This window comes from Prionailurus bengalensis, chromosome B4 (assembly GCF_016509475.1).
Source record: "Prionailurus bengalensis isolate Pbe53 chromosome B4, Fcat_Pben_1.1_paternal_pri, whole genome shotgun sequence".
Taxonomy (NCBI): Eukaryota; Metazoa; Chordata; class Mammalia; order Carnivora; family Felidae; genus Prionailurus; species Prionailurus bengalensis.
The window spans coordinates 75,791,519-75,811,966 of NC_057358.1; the positions used below are offsets into that span (position 1 = coordinate 75,791,519).

General features: G+C 48.8%; 2 protein-coding genes across 13 annotated transcripts in view; both read right to left on the bottom strand.

The window, feature by feature from the left end:
* KMT2D (lysine methyltransferase 2D) overlaps positions 1-5,422 on the bottom strand; it is a 40,411-nt gene extending 34,989 nt beyond the window's left edge. For 8 of the 12 annotated variants that reach the window (XM_043561785.1, XM_043561783.1, XM_043561784.1 and 5 more), the window contains exon 1: positions 4,230-5,422. The gene's annotated coding sequence lies outside the window, so the exon portion shown is untranslated. The remainder of the gene's footprint in view (positions 1-4,229) is intronic. The other 4 variants (XM_043561794.1, XM_043561793.1, XM_043561791.1 and 1 more) reach the window with 1 other exon arrangement.
* Positions 5,423-8,462: 3,040 nt separating this feature from the next.
* On the bottom strand, positions 8,463-11,896 carry RHEBL1 (RHEB like 1). Its single transcript, XM_043561800.1, has 8 exons — positions 11,636-11,896; positions 10,930-11,001; positions 10,513-10,580; positions 10,155-10,237; positions 10,009-10,065; positions 9,769-9,816; positions 9,128-9,209; positions 8,463-8,967 (listed from the first exon to the last, which is right to left on the bottom strand). Exons 1-8 carry the CDS (start codon positions 11,685-11,687, stop codon positions 8,878-8,880), a joined length of 552 nt encoding a protein of 183 aa, XP_043417735.1. The 5' UTR covers positions 11,688-11,896; the 3' UTR covers positions 8,463-8,877.
* Between the last annotated feature and the right edge of the window lie 8,552 nt (positions 11,897-20,448).

The following is a 20,448-nucleotide window of genomic DNA, read 5'->3' on the forward strand; positions in this document are numbered from 1 at the left end:
TGTGTCAGAGTTCCCAGGGCAAGAGCATCCAACTAGAAGCACATCCAAGCTATATCTAGTACTGCCCTTTGCTTCATGTCTGAGTTCTTGGTTTCTGGTGTGCCCTATTCCCTGGCCTTTTTCTTCAGATCTCAAGTCAGCTACCATCCCAGAGGTACATCAGTGCCAACCCAGGGGTAGCCATAACCCAAGAAGTCTGAATCCAGTCAAAATCCCTCTCCCAGAGACAGAGTCTGGGGTCTTACAGGGTATAGAACTCATTACTGGGACTAAAGCCTAGCTATGGATGGATCTCCTCCACTTCCACCAGTTTCAAACAGGCGATCCCAAACAAAAAAGAAGAAACTCCCCAAATTCTACCCACGGCCCATCCAAATCCAGCTCAGGCCCCCTCCCACCTCCCCTCCCCTGCTGTGACTGAGCTCAGGATCTCACCCAGCCTGAAGGCCTCAGGTCGTTGCCCTTAGCAACACTAACTGCCCTTCCTCCTCAGAGGTCCCTAGTAGTTAACAGAAGTGGGCCTTAAGAGTTACTGAGCATGTGTAGCTAGGCTTGAAGCTAGGCATGCTGGGAGTTGTAGTCTCAGGAAGCACACTGCCACTTAGAGGAGTTCTAAACCCGGGAGGACACAGCATAGCAGAGTAGCTTCCTTCCTCTTCGGTAAAGCAGGGTTTCCACACACACTATGGGGGTGGGGGGGTAACGGTCCCCTCTTCTAAGATACGCCTGACTATACCAGAGCCAAATGAAACAATCTAAAGTTACACCTAAGAAGGTTGAGACCCACCCGTTGAACATATTTTCCTAAACCTCAGAGAGAACTAAGCAGAGTACAGAAAAGAGAAAAGCAAAGTTGTAGAGGTGAGGAAGAAGAAAGTCACCTTATAGAAAAAGGGAGAGGGGCGCCTGGGTGGCTCAGTCGGTTAAGCGTCCAACTTCGGCTCAGGTCATGATCTCATGGTTTGTGGGTTTGAGCCCTGTGTTGGGCTCTGTGCTGACAGCTCGGGGCCTGGAGCCTGCTTTGGATTCTGTGTCTCTGGCTCTCTCTGCCCCTCCCCCACACTCTCACTCACACTCTCTCTCTCTCTCTCTCTCTCTCCCAAAAATAAATAAACATTAAAAAAAATTAAAAAAAGAAAAAGGGAGAAAGAGATAGGTGCCAGCAGCTCTAAATGGGAGGGATAGGGGCTTAAGCAGAGAAAAGAAAGTATGTTCTTAAGGAAGCTGGGGGCATGGAAGGAGGGAATCCCTAAAACAGAACTCTAAATAAAAGTTTGAGAAATTTCTCTCTCCCACCTTTTCCACTCTTATTTAACCAGAGGGACCACACCAACCTTAGTAAGGATAAGCCTCTCTTCCCAAACCAACTACCCCAGTGGTCAGCCACTGGGATTGTGTGACTGGGGCAAATAGATGGGGGAACCCTCAAAAGTGCCTAGGACTGATGAATCAATTACCTAAGAACCACAATATCAGTTCTCTTCCCCTGAGCTCACACTCCATTTTCAGAGACTAGCAATGCACCTTCTGTGACATATCACCGGAAAAGAAATTTTGTTTTACTTTTTTCCCTTCATACTTTCAGAATCTACCAGATTGGGAAAGTGAAGTACCACCTGATACCTGTTACCTCCATTCCCTGGTCATCTCTTTCCCAAACCTGCCACACAACCACACCGGAAAGGAAAGTCGGGTGGTCATCTGGCCGGCCCACAGAAAAGCTGGTCTGGAACTTCAAGGGGCTCTTAGAAGCCACTGTTGGGAAGTAGGGGTTGGAGGTCAGGGTACCAGCCAGCCCCCTCTTCCCAAGCAGTCGTTCAAGGCCCGACCACACCCAAAGACTTCAAAGTTTCCTAAATGTGTTCCTTACCACTACACACCCGCAAAGATCCTCTACCAGCTCTGCTCTCAAAAGTTGAGGCCAAAGGAGTCACAAACAGTAAGAAATAAAAAGCAACAGTGATAATACAGCGGGTGGGAGGAGGACTGCTTCACACAAGGCCAGAGGGACAAATTCCTCTGCCCTCCCCCGAGCGCAGCCCTCTCAAGCTGGTAAGGCTGGCACTGCTTGGGGAGATACAGAAACCACCTTCGTCAGCCTTGGAAGACAGAGTATCAACATCTTCCAAAGCCACAGCCTCATTCATGGGGACATGGAAGATAGACCAAGTAGCACACAGTAGAGTATCCTCCAAGCTGTGCCAAAAACAACCTAGGGGCACCTCCAAGAAGCTGGGGCTCCATTTCTCTACCCCTGCAGTCTAGCACCTGTGCCCCAATGCCAAGTCCCAGTTGCCAGGCCCCTGAACACAGCTAAACAAATAAAGACCACAGGTTCCCCCATCCCATCATTCACAGCCAGAAATCACACACACACATACATATACACCAAGGGTTTTTCCCTGGATCTAAATTGGGTTAATACCTAGCCAGGCTTCCTCTGGGGAACGAGAGATCCCAAAGAAGTACAGATCTAGGAGGTAAAATTGTGCTGGCTTCCCTTAGCCCCAGGCCTAAGAGGCCCAAAACAGCAAAGAAGACAGGGATTCATCTCAACCCACTCTCCTCCCTGACACCATCCCAGACCAATAGTTTTAACTCTATTTTCCCAGCCAAAGGGGAAATGGAAGCTTGGAGAGGTGAAAGGCTGAAGTAGGCCCTTGAGTGAACAGCTCTTCTGTAGGACTCAGGACTTCCTGGTTCCCAGCCTGAGAATCAAACCACACCTCTCCCCACCCCCATTTTGGGCCAGCCCTCCAGGAAGAATCCAAATGGCAACACTGGGCCCGTCGACCCTCCGGACGGTCTCTGGGTCATCCTGGGGTCAGCCACAGCTAAGAAGGAGAGGTCCCTCCTAAGGAAGCTCTTTGGGGACACACAACAGGAGGGTCCCTTCAGAGGCAGCAGTGGCAGAGAGCATGGGTGACAGCTAGCCTCATTCTACCACCCCTGTAGCACCTCTCACCTCAGGGTTACCACCCAGAAATCTTTCAAGGGCAAAACCCCTATTTTCTCCAAGATCAGACTGGAAGAGATCTAACCTATGTATGTTGGAGAGGGTGGAGTGAGGGAGCAAAACACACCAGCCAAATCCCTGCTGGGCAGCATGACAGCTGTGAGAGGGGCTGTCCCAGCCCAGGGCTCAGAGGCATGAGGCTCATGCTGCACCTTCATGCACTCACATACACACCCCTTCTCCCCAACACCTCCTGCCAGGGTTGGAAACACAGGCTTTGGCTGAAACAGCTCTTGATCAGGTCATTTCTCCTCCAAAGAGGGACAGGCCACCCTATTCTGTAGGCTTAGGACAGGATCTGAGGACCAGTTAACATTCCCTAATTGAAAAGGGTTTGGAGAGGTCTGGGAGGGGCCTATGGGATTGGCCAGGACTTATGGGCAACCAGCTCTCCACACTAGGCCCAGAGAAAGCGGGAGACAAAAGCCATTTTTTTGCAGCCCACATTCGCAGGGAGCAAATCTCAACGGCCTACTCTATAATCCCCTAGAGATTATGTCCATCCCCAGAGGAGGGGAGGCAAAGCAGGCTAAGACAGCACTAGGCCTTGCTGGGGTCACTTTGTCAGGCAGGGGCAGTTTAAAGTTGAACAGCAAGGCCAGAGCTGCCCCCAGCCCCGCCTCCTTCTTGCCCCAGCCACCCCCTTCATCACACTAGTTAATTTCCACACACTCTCCCTTTGCACAGTGAAATCAGGCCTGGTGAAATATCTAGGGTTCCTGGAGTCTCCCAGAGACTGCTCTGGGTGCCCGGATGGGCAAGAACAACCTTAAAGTCCAACCTGGCAGTAAGTCTGACCTGGCAGTGGCACTCTATCCTCCCTCCCAAAGTTGTTCTGTTCCCAAGGCCCACAAGGAACCCTGAGGGAGAAGCAGCCAACTGGGATTGGTGCTGGCATCAGGGCCTGGGTCCTAGTTTAGCAGAGCTCCCCCCAACACAAAAATAAACAGGCAGAAAGGCGATCTGGCCAGGTTCCCAAACTCCCGTGGTTCCCTGAACCCCCAGTCTTTAAAGAGGCACACCCCAAGACACCAGGCCTCGGTTCTGCCCCGGCGACTGGCTCAGGTTGCCTTGACAGACACTGCCAAAGGAACCCTCCTCAGCTCTGGCACCCCTTTCTCCAACCTAAAGGCCAGCTCCGGCCAAGATAGTCCATCTGGCTATGCCCCCAGTCCAACCCTTTCTGGGCCCTGGCCGGGCAGACTTCACTCACCTCTTCACAGGGCGATCCAGAAATCCTCATCCGAGAACATGGCCAGAGCCCGGGCCGCTCCCCGACCTCCAACCGCCAGAGCGATCACAGCCGCCCCCCGCACGGGGGGGCTTAGGGGGGCCAAGAACGGTAAATCCAGGTCGGAGTGGCCACCCTCCTCCCCCAAAAAAACGCAAGAAGCCAAAGAAGGGTTCTCTGCCTCGGGTTCCAGCAGTTTAGGTTTCCATGGACAGCCCCAGGGCGGCGAATCCCGAGCGGACACAAAGAGAGCACCGGTGGCTTTGATCTTGGGCGAGCAGGCTCCGCATCCGCGTCGCCGGGCGGCCTCTCAGTCCTAGGGCCGGGCCAGCGCCCCGGCCGCCCGCGCCGGGCTCGGGCGGAACGTCGAGGCTCTCCAGATGGAACGTCGAGGCGCCTCCCCAGCAGCCCGGAAGGAATGCCGCGCCGCCCCGCGCCGGGCCCGGATGGAACGTGAGACCCTCGCTGGAGCGCCGAGCCCCTCTCCCCGCCCGGGCCGGCGCCCCGGGGCCGCGCAAGCTACGGCGACGCGGAGCCGGCGGGGCCGCGGGGCTGAACCTGACACACACCCAGCGCCGGGCTCCTCGACCCCGAGCGCTCACCCTCTGAGGCTTCGAGCCCCCCACCTTCTGCTCCCCCCCGGGGAAGGGAGGAGGGTAGGTGGGCGAGGAAGAGGAAGGGGCGGGCGGTGCGAGCCCTCTGCCCGCTCCCCTCCGGCCGCTCCAGGCCCTGCGCTCGCCTCCCTTCCCCTCTGGCCTCGGGAGCTGCCCCGCCCCCGGCCTGGCCGGCTCTGATCGGCGGCACCCCCTCGACCCCCGGCTGGCTGTGATCGCGGGGGGCCTAGAGGTGCATGGCCCAACCCCGGCTCCCGGCACCGGGGGGTCAGGAAACTGAGCGGAAAGTGGGGAACGAGGCAGCCATTTGCAACCGGAGAGGAAAGTAGTGCAGCGCGGCGCCGCTCCGCCTCCCCCCCCTCCGCCTCCTGTTCGGCCGGTAGGGTGGTTCCTGCGAAGGGGCTATTTCCTGGCCCGAGATCTCGGCAGCGGTCGTAGAGATTCAGGAAGCCTCCGGCGCAAGATCCGGGGGGCTCTTTTGCCTGGGGAACCCCACTCGAGAAGCGGAGAAAGGAGAAGACGCGGCCCTATTTTGTGTTGGAGCGGAGCGGCGGAGGGATACGGCCCTCTCGGAGGAAAGGCTGTGACTCTGCAGTTCTACGCACACGCTGTGGGATCCCTCCGCCTCGGGTTAACCCCGACTGCGCCGGGCCGGCCGCTGTGCAGACACGTGGGAATGAAGCCCCCCTCCTCTGCGCCCCGGCCCTGGACCTGCCTCCTTCACTGACCGGCTCGTGAAACTAGGACTGCGGCCACTTTCTAGTTCCGTTCCCTTGCAGTTTTCAGTCCCAGAAGCTCCACCAGCCCCCTTGCCTTGGCCAGGGGCAATATTTCCCGGGAGGGGGATGGAAGAAGAGCCAGGAGATTGGCCGCTGCTCTGCATCCTGGGAACTGGAGTCCGCAAATGGAGAAAGTGAGGCACGGCGCCTGGCGCTGCAAAGGGTGGGTTCTTGCCACGTTCGGGGGCCCTAAGGAAAGCGGTACGAGTCCCTAGTCGTTCCTTGTGGCTCTCAAACCCCTCCGTGAGGAAAGAAGACTCAGTGCTACCACAATCACCACACACACCTCCCCCATCAAAACAAATGTGGAGTTTCCTTCCTTTCCCCGGGTGCTCCCACCCCCACCCCTAGTCTTTCTCCCCGGACCCTCAGGGCCTGTGTCCCCTTTTTTAGGAAACAGAGGGGATGTACCTTGGAGCCTTTCTGCTACCTGGCCGGAGTGCTGTTACTCTAGACAAGATCCCAAAACACTACTTGCAGGCATTCCCCCACACACCCCCGTAAGTCTGGGTGAGAAAGGATTGGAAAGCCTTTTCTGCATTAGCTGTAACCACGGGATGAACAGAAAGAGACACACTAACTATGTGCTAGATACTTTATATATTCTTAGTTATTCCTCACCCTCCTTATGAACTACGTAGAATTATGTTTCTATGATGAGATTGAGGCTAAATAAAATAGGTAAAATTTCCCAACGAATTACATCTAGTGACATCCATGATTCAAGCCAATGGTCATGTTTTTCCTAGGATTGTATATATCTAGATAATTAAAAAAAAATTATTTTTAAGGAGGATGCGAAGAAAGAGGTAAATCAGGTGCAGGGCTGGTTTTGTGGAAAAGGGTTTATTTACAATGCTGTCCAATAGAACTTTCTGCAGTGATGGAAATGCGTTACAGCTACACTAATTCGACTCAGCCACATGTAGCTATTGAGCACTTTGAAATCTAGGTGGTGCAACTGAGGAACTTTATGTTTAATTTTAATACTAAATTAAACTTAAATAGCCATGTGTGACTTGTGGCTTCCATATTAACAGAGCAGAAAACCTTTAAATCTCTACTAGCCAGGTTCATAGGAAGGATTAGAACTAGGCATGCCCTGTGCTAGCCAGACACTGGTACCATGTACCCTGCACTGACCATTCGGGTCTATTTCAGCAAAAAAAAAAAAAAAAAAAAAAGCCAGCAGCAACTCCACACTTGTCCCAGCTATAGTGAATAAATTAACCAAGAGACAAAAGTTGGAAAATGAAAGGTCCCTCCCTACTCTCTACATCCAGAGCCAGGGAGGCTGACCTTCACCAAAAAGACCTCCAATAACACAAGAGCCGCCTTTCTCAAGAGTTTATTATGTAAGAGAAACTGTTCTAAGCATTTCAAATATCACCACAACCTAACTCACCTCAACTCTATGCGGATTTAACTACACTTCATAAATGAGAAATTGAGGCTCAGAGAGGTTAAGTGACTGTGCAAGGTCACACGGCTAAGTGGAAAAGTATTCTAACTTAGCTATTAACTACTATTCATTATTTTTGTCAGGACTTTGAGATCGCTTGATACACTTTTAGAAAACTTCAAACATTTATAAGTCTATCCCAGACCTCATGGCAATGGCAACAGGGCAATAGATAACCTATATTGAATATTCCAGGTCAGATATGCAAAAGGACCTAACTTTAATATAAGGAAAGAGAGTGGTGACCACCCTAAAGAGAATCCTTAACCACCGAGCTTGTCCTTTGGAGAATGCTCCTTCCAGCAGCCTTTATATTTTAGATTCTGGATTAGAGATGTAAAAGCAGTTGGCAGAACTTTTAAAAACCAGTATGACAAACAGTCACCCCAACTGTAAGCCCAACTAGCCTAGACTCAAGCACTAGCAAGGTCACAGCTAAGATTTTGCCCATCGTTCCCAACTAAGTGCATTGACAGGGTACCTCAGACTCCCTCAGTTGGCGAGAGTAGTCTGTGTTCTCCCTGTTAATGGTACTATTCCAGTAACCCTTGTAAATCCTTGGCAGAAGTATTATGCCAGTTAGACCCTAGGTCTGGTGGGGATGGGGGGTGAGCAGGAAAACTAGAGGCAGATAGGACTGATCCTTCCTAGCTAAAATGTCCATCCTCCTGCTGAGATGGCCGGTCAATAAGAAAGAGTAGAAGCAATACCTTTTGACACCTAAAAAAAGTGACATGATTCCAAAGGTGTGAAGGGTGTGAAAAGGTCACCAAAGGTAATGAAAAGACCAGAGAACATCCACTTAATGAAAGGCTCTGGGGACATGGGGAATGGAAGGATTGATATACACCAGGAGCATTATTTCTTCCTTCACTCGACTCTTCTGGAAAGCCAAAATCTTCACCAACGCTTTACTCCGTCCCTGCCTCTACCCTCCTTCTTAATTATTACATCACTAGGATGAGGGGTTTCCTTCCTCCCCAAACCCTACCCTCTCTCTGAGTGCCATCAAATGCTGAGTGCCAGCTTCCCCCAGGAGGGAAGCTAGGTCAGCATGTGGCAGCTGGCCACTAGAGGGTAGTGTTTCTGTAGTTAAGGGGATCTTGAGAGCCTATAAACTTGGATGGGAGTGGCAGCCAACTGGTACCTGTACAGGAGAACCTAGGAGAAAAGAAGGTGGGGAAAATAAGTAAGAAGTCTTAGGGTAATGGTCCTCCTGAATGAGTGAGGAGTAAGGAATAGCAATGAGGTAGGAGGAAAGAGTTAGCCCTTATTCCCCACCAAAGGCCATAGTCACCATTCCTTGGAAAAGGAGATACTGGCTGTGAGCTCTCCCCACATACAGAGAAGCCAAGACAAAAAGATTTCTCAGTTTATTTGCATATATACATTGTTACCCTAGGGAGTCAGCTCCACTTCAGGAGTCCCCAGCTCCCTTCACACAGCCAACATCCAAAACCTGCACAGAAGACTGGGTCCTGAATAAAGAATGCTTAGGACTCATATCCCAACCCTGCAGGTTGTAACAACTCATTTAGCAAAAACAGAAGACGAGAGGCCAGTGCCCATGAGACATCCTTGCCCCGTTGTAAACATTGACAACCAGGCCACTGGAGCCTGGGAGAAGTGTGCAAACATGAGGGTACCACACTGTGTGACCAGAGGACTGGGAACACAGCTGGCAACCATACCCGTGAAGTCCTAAGGGCCTACACCCGCTGGAGCCTGGCAAGTGCCAGGGGCAGAATCAAGGCAGCTACCCAATGCCTGAGGGCTCACATGAGACGGCAGCGGCGCTCTTGCCCATAGGAATTCTCTACCCGGGCAATTTCCTGGATGACTTTGGTGAAGATGCCTCGAGTCAGCTGCAAGGGACAGAGAATCAGAGCAACAAAGTTAGTTACTGCCACCAATATGACTCAGCTCTGAGGTGTATACCCCACTCCCCCACCATCCCCATATCCAAGAAGTGCCATAAGAAAAACACTGCTACCCGACCACCTTCCTAATATTCAGGCCAAGCACCTGATTCTCTCGAGCAGATGACTCCATAAATGTTGCACCCCAGGACTCTGCCAGCTTCTTCCCTTCAACTGCCTGGACTTCCCTAGAAACAGATTTGTGACGTGAAGAAGGAGGACAGCAATGTCCCCACGTTCTTTGCAAAATCTTTAGAGAATCTAGACTTCCTCTTACCCATCCCACTTCCAAGGTTTGGGAGGAGGCTTGAGGAAGGAGAAAATCAAGGAAAACAAAGAAGCCTAGGATGGAGGCTTGAAATATGAAATTACAGCTTTTTCAATAGAAGGGTTATCTTGTAGGGGCACCTGGGTGGCTCAGTAGGTTGAGCATACGACTTCAGCTCAGGTCATGATCTCATAGTTCATGAGTTCAAGCCCCGTGTTGGTAGCTCAGAGCCTGGAGCTTGCTTCGGATTCTGTGTCATCTGCTCTCTCTGCCCCTCCTTTCCTCCCGCCCCTTGCAAAAATAAATAAACATTTTTAAAATTTAAAAACCAAAGAAGGGTTATCCTGTGTTAACCTTCAAGTTAGACAAAAAAGAGGTGAAATGACTGTTAAGGTCAGTGGCAGAACCAGGACTAGAGCCTTGACTGATTCCTAGTCTATCTCTCTTTCCTCTGCCTTTAGGTATAGAGATCTTCATACCTGTCTGGAGAGAGATCTGCCTTGTTCCCCACTAGCACCACTGGCAGCCTGTGAAGAAATACCAGTTACTATAGGATCCCCTCCCACTCTGCATGGACCCCAACCTCCTTCACATCAAGGCTGGACAACTCCCCATCAGATCAGACAGGATCTGTCCTGGCCTCCTCCCTAACTTGGACCCCCTGCTCTCTTCCATCCCCTTAAGTCCATACTATGTCTCTATCTCCCAGAGCCACTCACCGAGTTTTCCCGTGACCTTCATGTAGCTTTTGGTACAGACTCTCAATGACTTGGAAGCTTTAAACACAAGAAATGGAGCTATAAACTTATTCTGAGACAGCCCTCAGATCCTCCCAAGTTCCCCACTCATAACCTTGGTCACTTACCTATGCAGAGAGGTGACAGAATACACAAGCACATAACCATGGACCCCAATGATGAATGAATAGGGCAGAATGCTGTACTCATCCTGACAAGAAACAGAAACATCAGTACCTAGATACATAACACTCAGCTGGCAAAGGTTTGTGGGTTGCATCCTGGGGACCCTCCCTAGGGCACTCAATATTCCAATCATTTCTATTCAACAAGAATTTACAGAATAGCTCCATTGTGCACTGCACACTACCCTCTGCTAAAATGCTTTTCTTTTAATACTACTTTACAGATGAGCCACAGAGGCAACCAGACTTCATCTCCCACAACTGAACTGCCATGTTTAGATACCCTACCCCAAACTGGTACCTGCCCTGCTGTGTCCACCAGGTGTAGGTGAAACTCATCTTTGCCAAGAGTCACTATCTTGCTGTAAGCTGAAAAGAAAAGAAAACTTGACTGTGAGGTGCTTGTAGGGCTAGCAATGTGTGCCCCCATACATTCTTAAACCTAGGGGTGATATAGATGGACCGGGTCTAGGGAGCTCTCCAGGCAGCTAGAGGGACAATGTTAAGGTTCTCATTGTCTACATCTACACCATCCTGGACTCAGTATCTTGCAAAATCCACTCTCTAGCTCCACTCATAGAACAGGATTACTAGAGAAAAGATTAGATTTAAGGTCTAATCAAATCAGCCCCTTGGCACCAGGAAACTCCCTAATTACGGAATTGGATGGGGCAACAAAGACCTCCCTGCCCCACCCCTAGGGGAGAAATCTACTCACTATTCTCCACTGTAGGATCGTAGCCTTCCAGGAACTCGCCTTCCACAAACTGATGTGCCAAAGATGTCTTCCCTGTGGGAAGCAGTGGTAGTTGTATCCAAATTATCCATCCACATTTACATCCTCTGCCCTTTCGGGGGCTGTGGCCCAGGGCTAAAGAGGACCCCAAATTAGCACCCTAGCCTGTGGGTGCCATGCAATGTTTTTCCTTAGCCTACCCTCACCCTCTTCGCCTTGGGTCTCTGCACCCTGGCCACCGGATGCATTCAGTAGCGCCGCAGGAAGCCTTTCCTGCAGACTTTCCCCACCCCACCCCTGGAAAGATCCGGGATTCCCCTAGGATCAAGTCGCCTCGCGCCCGGACACTTGCGACTTGCCCCACACAGACCGCGCCCCCATCCATCAAATCCTGACCCCCCCCCCCCCCCCCCCCCCCCCCCCCCCCCCCGTCCCCAGGGTAACACTGGGGACCAGTCTGGTGTTCTGGCAACCAAGCCCACATTAACCCTTACGTTCTCCTGCTTCCTGCAACCCTCCACACACTATCACCACCCCAGCCTTTCCTCCTCCATCCTTTCAATCCTCGCCCTACAACCCCGTTCTAACGATGCCACCATTCCTGTCTGGGTCGCGTTCCCGCGACAGCGCGCCTCCTCTGGCCACAAAGCCGCGGTGCGTCGGTGCTCTCCCCAAGGCGGAGACTCACCTACAGAGCGGTACCCGAGAATGACCACCTTCCTGTAGCGAACTAACGGCATGGCAGTAGCCGGCCCCAAGGGGCTTGCAGAACTGCGGGCTGAAAGAGCCCTAAGAAAGGGAGATCAGAGTGTAAGGTAGGCGCAGCAACCGGCACAGGAAAGTCGCTCACCCTGAAGCTGCCAGGGGCAAGCTAGAGGAAAACCAAAACAAGCGCCGCGCCCGGAGCTGGCCACGTGATCACAACACAGCAAGACTAACGCGAGGGAGCCGGGCGCCGGGGGATCTACAGTGCCGCGCCGCTCCGGGCTCCGCCCCCCAGGCCGCTCGCCATTGGTTCATTGGAAAGGATAAGGGCGGGGCCGCCAGCAGGAGGGAAGGGTGGGCCTCACGTGGAGCCAGAGAACCAGGAGCTGCGCCTGCGCAGACTAAAGCCGGTTCATTCATAAAGAAACAGAAAGGAAGCCGGGGTCCTAGAGGTGTTTGCGCATTTGCAACCCGACACAAGCGGCTGCGAAGAATCAAGAAGAATCAAGAATCGTGGATGGAAGATACCCGTTATGGCTTGGCTGGAATTTCTGGTCAAAAGATTCTAGGCCTCCGTTTTGCAAGGTCTCTGAGATCCTTGGATAGGGAAAAAAAAGGCCCAAGTTCCAATATATTATCTCTTCTTCCCCCCAGACTTCAGCCTCAGATCTTTTATTGTCAATTTCCATAGTCTATCAGGATCTTCGGAAATGCAACTCTTATTCTTGAAAAAGTTATTGAATTTGTGGCTAGGTCATCTGAAATTTTGTTGTTATCAACATAATCATCACATTCATTTATTCAAGTATTTATTCAGCACTTACTGTATGTTTCAGACATTGTTCTAGCTTTGGGGATAGAGCAGTGAACATGACAGACAAGGTCTTTGTGCGCATAAAGCTTAAAACCTAGTGGAAGAAACAAACATATAAACAAGGAAATATTAGATAGTATTAAGTGCTATAAAAGGCAGCATAATAAGAAACGACCACATTAGATAGTAAAACTTCCTCTCAAAGGAAGCCCCATTTAAACTGAGGTCTGAAGGACAATAAAGAGCTAGCTAGAACAAAATTCTGACAGAAGAATCCATCAGTGCTACAGGTGTTACGATGAAAATAAATTTGTTAAATTCCAGGAGAAGAAGAGGGGAGAGAGAGAGAGAGAGAGAGAGAGAGAGTCAGCCCAAAACAGACAAAATCCAAGAGAATGGCAGGGGCCAGGCTATGTAAAGAAATTTGGTCTAAGGGCACCTGGATGGCTCAATTGGTTAGGCCCCCACTTTGGCTCAGATCATGATCTCGCCGTTTGTGGGTTCAAGCCTCGCGTCAGGCTCTCTGCTGACAGCTTGGAACCTGGAACCTGCTTCAGATTCTGTGTCTCCCTCTCTCTGTGTCCCTCCTCTGCTCTCTCTCTCTCTCTCTCTCTCAAAAGTAAATAAACATCAAAATTTTTTTTGAAAAGAAGAAGTTTGGTCTAATTCTAAGCATCCAGAAAGCAGTTGATCATGTTTAAGCTGGGGCACGCCATGATCTGAATAGTGTTTCTAAAATATTTCCCTGGTTTAAAAAAAAGAAGTATACCTCTGGTTGTGAAGAATGAGGGGGACAGAAGCAGAAGGGGAAGCAGGGAGATCAGCTAGGAGACTGTTACTTGTAGTCCAGGTGAGAGGTGAAGGTGGCTTGACTAGAGTGATAGCGGTGAATGAAGTAGAGAATTCACGCTACATTTTGAGGCTGAGGTCAACCTGACTTGCTAAAGGGCTAGCCATAGGAGGTGAGGGAGGGGGAAAGAAAGAAAATGGCTAGATTTATAGAGAGTTCTACTTTGTGCCAGATGCATTTCTTTGTTATCTCATTTAATATCCACAACAGCCCTAAAGTCGGTCATTGGTATTACTTACCCATTTATCAACCATATTTATCAAACAATCATCATGTCCTATCTAGGTGCTGGGAATACAGCAGCAAACAACACACACAAGGTCTTTGCTCATAAGGAGCAAGTGTTCTTTTGGGGGAAAACCAACAATCTAAGAGGAAACCATAAATAAGCTAAAATAAAAAAATAATATCTGTAGCGGTGGGAGGAGCCCAAGATATTAATGGACTAGACAGTAATGGGGTGTGGTACTCTTCTTCTTTTATATGATATCCTAGAAATCCTGAGGATTTCAAAGACATTTGTACCTGAGACTTGAATGATGGGTAGCTGTTATCACCCTTATCTTACAGATGTGGAAACTGAGACTTAGCCATATAGATAGCACACAGAAGTTATTTCTTCTGGAAGGTCCTGACGAATTGGTATTTAGCAGCCAAATTGTACTGGAGGACAGGCTTTGTATAACTGTGGAACTATTTAATGCTTTAAAGAGTTCAGATCTACAAAAGTTGTTTCAAAGAGCTAGTTAATCTGGCCTCAGAAAGGGACCCAAATACCTTTTCAACTGGGTAACGGGAGTTCCTTGCAGACCAGCAACTTTATGTTGGATTATTTGGCCTGAGTGAGGTTGGTGGAGATTCCAAATTGGGTCTTAAGCACTGCAAGGTAGAACAAAGAACTGGATTCAGTGAAAGTCAACAAAAATGTATTCATCTCTGATGCGCCCGGGTGGCTCATTCCGTTAAGCGCCCAACTTCGGCTCAGGTCATGATCTCAAGGTTCATGGGTTTGAGCCTGCATTGGGCTCTGTGCTGACAGCTAGGGGCCTGGAGCCTACTTGGGATTCTGTGTCTCCCTTTCTCTCTGCCCCTCCCCTGCTAGAGCTCTGTATCTCTCTCTCTCTCTCAAAAATAAATAAACATTACAAAAATTGATTCATCTCCTACTTTGTACCAGACACTCTCACAAAGTGTTGCACAATATGGGTATAAAGATAAATGAGATGGCTTTTATGCTGTTTGTCTTTCCAGATTAACTCCCTATTCTTTTCCCCCCAGGTTTGTTTCCAGGAGGCACACCTTACCCCCTGGATATCAGTGGAGTTCAGCCTATGAGAAGCCCTCACAGAAAATCACATGGATGGAAGAGAGTATCTATGTCCCCTTTGGAAGTTCCCAGCACCCCTCAAGTCACTCCTCCAACTCTCCCCCCCCCCAACTACCTCTTTTGTTCTGTTTCTAGTTGCTCTCTCCCCTTCAGGCCTACAGTGATAACAGTTTCTCTGATACTCACCCCAGGGTACTATTCTACCCCTGTGTGGTTTCCCTATACCCTGCTCACACCTTTGTAAACAGTCTCTTTATTAAATCATTCTCAAATTCTCTTGTTTTCAATCAGGAAGAAAGCAAAAGGCCTAAGACAAAGGCTTTCTCTTCCTATGGCTCTTTTAAAATTTTTATTAATGTTTATTCATTTTTTTTAAATGTTTATTTTATTTTTTGAGACAGAGAGAGACACAGCATGAGCAGGGAAGGGGCAGAGAGAGAGGGAGACACAGAATGTGAAGCAGGCTCCAGGCTCTGAACAGTCAGCACAGAGCCCGACATGGGGCTCGAACTCACGAACTATGAGATCGTGACCTGAGCCTAAGTCGGACGCTTAACTGACTGAGCCACCCAGGCGCCCCATGTTTATTCATTTTTTAGAGAGAAAGAAAAAGAGACAGAGTATGAACAGCGGAGGGGCAGAGAGAGACACACAGAATCCAAAGCAGGCTCCACACTCCAAGCTGTCAGCACAGAGCCCAATGCAGCGCTCGAACTCACAAACAGCGAGTTCATGACCTGAGCCAAAGTCAGATGCTTAACAGACTGAGCCACTCAGGAGCCCCTGGTTTTTTCTTTTTAAACAGGAAGAGAAGGTCTCACAGCAGATTTTCACCCCCCTCTCCTTAAACGAAACTATTGTATAGCCATCTCTAGCTGCAAGGGAGCCTGGAAGTTTTAGCATTTTCTTTTCTACCCTCTCTAGTAAAGGAAGGCAAAAGAGAAGGTGATTAGGAATAAATGTTCAGTGAGCCAATCCACAAGACCCGCACACCTCGGGACCAAGATATTTGTTTATTAAGTATCAATCACCTTAAAGAGTAATGCATACACAGTTACTTTGTAAAGGTCAAAGATATACAAAGATCACCAATATAGGATCACCTAAAGGAAGTAAACTATTCTAATGGTAGATAAATGGGCTTGGAATAAAATTTACAGTGACGGCATCATATATTTTGTTACGTCTCAAACAACTGAGACAAAATAAAGATCCACTGCTTCCAGAAAACTGTTTTACGTATCTCTCTAAAAAGTGAAAACATGTTTACTATGTTTGTATCAAAAGTACGGGTTCCAGGGACACCTGGTTGGCTCAGTCGGCAGAGCATGTGACTCTTGACCTCAGGGTTGTGAGTTTGAGCCCCACGTTGGGAGTAAAGATGACTTAAACAACAACACCACCAACAACAAACTTGGTGGTTTAAAACAACAATGTATTATTTCTTCTGATTCTGTGGGTTGAACTGGCAACTCTTCTGTTATCTCTCCTGGACTCACACATGCGGTTACCAGAGGCCACAGACCCTGCTGGGCGGACCTTTCCTTCAACCACAACTGCAGTTACGGTCTTTCTGGGTTCTCATAACCTTTCCTTCCCTTGCCCCTTTAGGCCTAGGGATCACCACTTCTAGTGGCTCCTCACTGAAGCCAGACTCAATGTTTCCCCCCTCTCCAAGATCTTCTTTAACCCTTTCCTACAACGTTATGAACAGCCCTTCCATTATATTCTCCTCAGTTCCCCATTTGTGCAATGTTCCCCCCCAAGGACTCTGAATGATACACCTCTGAATTATGGTAGGGAAAATTATCAAGTAAGAGATTAGAAGGCAAAATTATATTTAAGTCTCACATCAGAGTATGAATAGCTAGAAGCATAGAGGAAGGAATTATTCTCAAGGGAGAAAAGGAGAAAAGGAAGAGAGGAAGGCAGGAAAGGAGGAAGGAAGGAGCTTGATTCTGTCTGGAAGGATCAGAGGTTTCACATGCTCATTGATGATGTAGCTGGGCCTTAAAGCTTGAGAAAGCCCTAGGGAAAATAGCACAAAGTTAAGAGAATTGAAAACACAGCATGTCTGGAAATACAGAGTGGACCCTGTACCTGCAGCACTCTATGAATGTGGGCTGTCTGTGAATTAAGGCTGGAAATTAGACTGGGATCAGATCAGGGAGGGCTCTGAATGCCAGCTTTAAGAATTTGACCTTTGGGGTGGCTGGGTGACTCAGTCGGTTAAATGTCTGACTGGCTCATGTCCTGAGCTCACGGTTCACGAGTTCGAGCCCCACGTCAGGCTCTGTGCTGACAGCTCAGAGCTTGGAGCCTGCTTCGGATTCTGTGTGTGTGTGTGTGTGTGTGTGTGTGTCTCTCTCTCTGCCCCTCCCCTGCTCATGCTGTTTCTGTCTCTCTCTCAAAAATAAATAAATATTTTTTTAAAAGTTAATAAGAATTCGAGCTTTGAGGGGGCGACACCTAGGTGGCTCGGTCTGTTTAGCATCCAGCTTCGGCTCGGGTCATGATCTTGAGGTTCATGAGTTTGAGCCCCATCTCAGGCTGTCTGCTGTCAGCACAGAGCCTGCTTCAGATTCTCTGTCCCCCTCTCTCTGCCTCTCTCCTGCTGGTGCTGTCTCTCTCACTCTCTCTCAACAATCAATAAACATTAAAAAACAAATAAAAATAAAGTAAAATACAATAAAACAAAACAAAATAAATGAATTTGACCTTTAGGGTGCCTGGTTGGCTCAGTCAGTAGAGCATGGGACTCTTGACCTCAGAGTCTAGAGCATGCAACCCTTGATCTCAGAACCGTGAGCTTGAGCCCCCCTGTTGGGGGTAGAGTTTACTAAAAAGAATTTGACGTTTGTTCAGTATCCAGCGTTCTCAAAATATACCATTAGTGGTATGTAAGATGACTTAGGTAACATACACACCTAAAATTCTATTTTGTTATGTGATTTTTAATATGTGGTGGGAAAAACAATAGTGATAATGCCAAAGCTATGACTTCACAAATATTCTTGCACAGAAGCTAAAGCTGGTAGTAAGAAAAGCCAATGGAATTCAAGAAGAATACTAAACCTTTATACGGGTAGAAAGAGACTGTGGCCATAGTCATGAAAACAGTACAAGGTTTGGGTAGCACTGCAGTAAACAGTGGAATCTTTGCTGTTAACTTGGTGGGTGTGGGGGGGGGAAGCTTTATGAGGGTCACACTGGTGGCCCTTTAGAGAAGGTAGTACCAAGAGAGATTGGGGCTGGAGGGGAAGCCCTAATAGGAAGCCAATACCCAGCAAGGAGAAGATGAGGGCCTGGACCAGGTCACAACAGAGAGGATAGCGAGGACTCTTAGGGAGGGCACTCCAGACGGAAGTGAAGTTGATGACCTGATTAAAGCAGAGTGAAGGAAGATGGCAATTCCATGTGTAGGGTTAGAAGACATGGGAGGACGAACAGGAATTTTTTAGTGGGGTTAAGGGGAACGTACTGAATGAATGTATTTATTTGTGACACGTGGATTTGGGGGCACTCCCCAGGTATTCGCATGTTGATGGGCAACTGAAGGATATGTGTCTCTAGGCACTCCACAGAAAAATAACCACAATATACATGCAGGCGTCTTCCTTGCGTGTTCCCTACGTCTGGTCCTCCCTCTCACTCCTACACCTACTCTTGATTTCTGTTAGTATGGAAATGATAAACACCAATCCATTTCAGGAGAATGGGAAGTACTTAGTTCCTCTTGAGGGACCTTTCCCAATCCAGGGACCATAACCAGCAATGTACAAAATAATTGAATTATAACCTATTAGAGACGGAGGACCTTGGTGATCACCTGGTCCAGACTTTTTCTCCAGACTACAGGCGGAGAAGCCGCAGCCTGGAGAAGTAAAGTGAGTCACAACAGCAAAACACAGCGGGAAGAGGATGGACTTTGCAGTCAATCAGAGCTGGTGTCAAACCCTAGCTTATTCACTGTGTGATTTTAAGCAGGCTATTTCACTACTCTGAGCCTCAGTTTCTCCTCTATGAAATGGTTGGAACAACATGGTAGCAGATGTCTGACATTCTTTCTGGCTGCTGGCAGAAAGATCGAGTTCCAGGGTGGCCCGTGGCGGCGGTGTCAGCAGTGACTTCCTGTATCCATGTCGGTGTCAGCATTGGTCTGCAAATTGCAGTGTCTAGTGTTTAGTGGCAGGTGCCACGGTGCACTGGCTTGGTTCTGTGATTTGAGGCAATGTTTCTGGCTGCATAGCCTCAAAACCCAGGTCTCCAGCGGTCCCTGTCACTTGCTTAAGTCCTTCTAGAACCAAATACTCATTTTTGCATGACTGTCGTGAGAAATAAATGCAATAATGTGTGTGATATCCCAGGTACTCTATTAAGAAAGAGCTGGTACGAGGGGCACCTGGGTGGTTCAGTGAGTTGTCTGACTTCGGCTCAGGTCATGATCTCACAGTTAGTGAGTTTGAGCCCCATATGGGGCTCTCTGCTGTCAAGGTGGAGCCCACTTCAGATCCTCTGTCCCCCTTGCTCTCTGCCCCTTTCTTGCTCTCTCTCTCTCTCTCTCTCTCTTTCAAAATTAAATAAACGTTAAAGAAGAAAAGAAAGAGCTGGTACTCAGTGAATTGAAGCCATCGGAATAATTATCATTATTGATTTGAAAGTGAATTGACAGTTTGGCCAGAGAGATATGCCTAGAGGAAGGCAGATGGTCTGGCTCCCTCCTTGGACACCACTGAGAAAGAAGATCCTGGGAAGAACCCTCAGTCTAGCCAACTTGGGAACTGGACTTGCTCAGGACACCTCCAAATCCTCATATGCTAGAGAAGCCTTACAAGAAGTCCTGAGTGCCTGATCTGGGTCCTACCATTCCAACGGACCCATCACGCTCCCTTCCCACCACCCAGGATGCCTGCGTCCTCTATCTAGGGCACTCCCTTTGAGGTACCAGACTGTCGCCCGAAGAGCAGAAAATTACATCTCTATGAGGGATTTCAGCCAATTGTCTGGAGGCCTGAAGAACCATTCCTGCCCCACCAGTGACTACATATGGCACCTCCCTCACCAAGATCCTCCTGGGCACACAGTAACAACTCTCGTTGACTGAGTGGCCCATCTGCCACATTCCATTTTGGATTATAGATTGATATTGGCTGATCAGTTACTCTTTCTCTTTCATTTTAGGCACATTAATATCACACAGCGAAAACTGAGAGAAAGCCTTTTCTCCTCCTACTTACTCTTTGCTCCCTACTTCATTCAATCAACCACCAAGTCCTATCAATCCCACGAATACAAGTATTTCCTAGAACTGTCCTTTCTTTCCATCTCCATTGCCACTTCTTTACCTTACCAACATCATCTCTCGTCTGCACCACCGCACTAACCTTTTTGCTTTTGCTCTCCTCCCTGGACTCACTAACTCCTTTCTAGTTCATTCTCCACTTGGCAAGTAGAGTGATCTCTCTAAAATTCAAATTTGGTCAGGCCGCTTCACCAAGCTAAAACCTAATTAAATTAATTTAATCTATTAAAATGCTTGTCTGTTTCCCTAGAAAAATATTAGAAATCCTCAGCATAGTAAAATACCTGTTAGTACTTGCAGGGCCCTGATAAATATTTGTGGAAAGGAGGGAGTCAACTCTCCAGGTCTGGGAGAAAATGCCTTGTTCCTTTCTGTGTTAATTTGCCTTGTTCAAATCTCAGGGCACCCCCTTCTTTCCAACTTCTTGGAAGCACCTCATTGTAGCCTCTGGCATCTCTTACAAAGTGATTTCCTCAAGGTCACACAGCTGGTGCATAAGCACC

Excerpts from the sequence above, each read along its gene's own strand:
- RHEBL1 (XM_043561800.1), bottom strand. The coding sequence starts at position 11,687 with ATGCCGTTAGTTCGCTACAGGAAGGTGGTCATTCTCGGGTACCGCTCT. Across the intron at positions 9,817-10,008 it reads GAAGGTCACGGGAAAACTCG|GCTGCCAGTGGTGCTAGTGG; the intron begins GTGAGTGGCTCT and ends ATTTCTTCACAG. Across the intron at positions 8,968-9,127 it reads CATCTGCTCGAGAGAATCAG|CTGACTCGAGGCATCTTCAC; the intron begins GTGCTTGGCCTG and ends TGTCCCTTGCAG.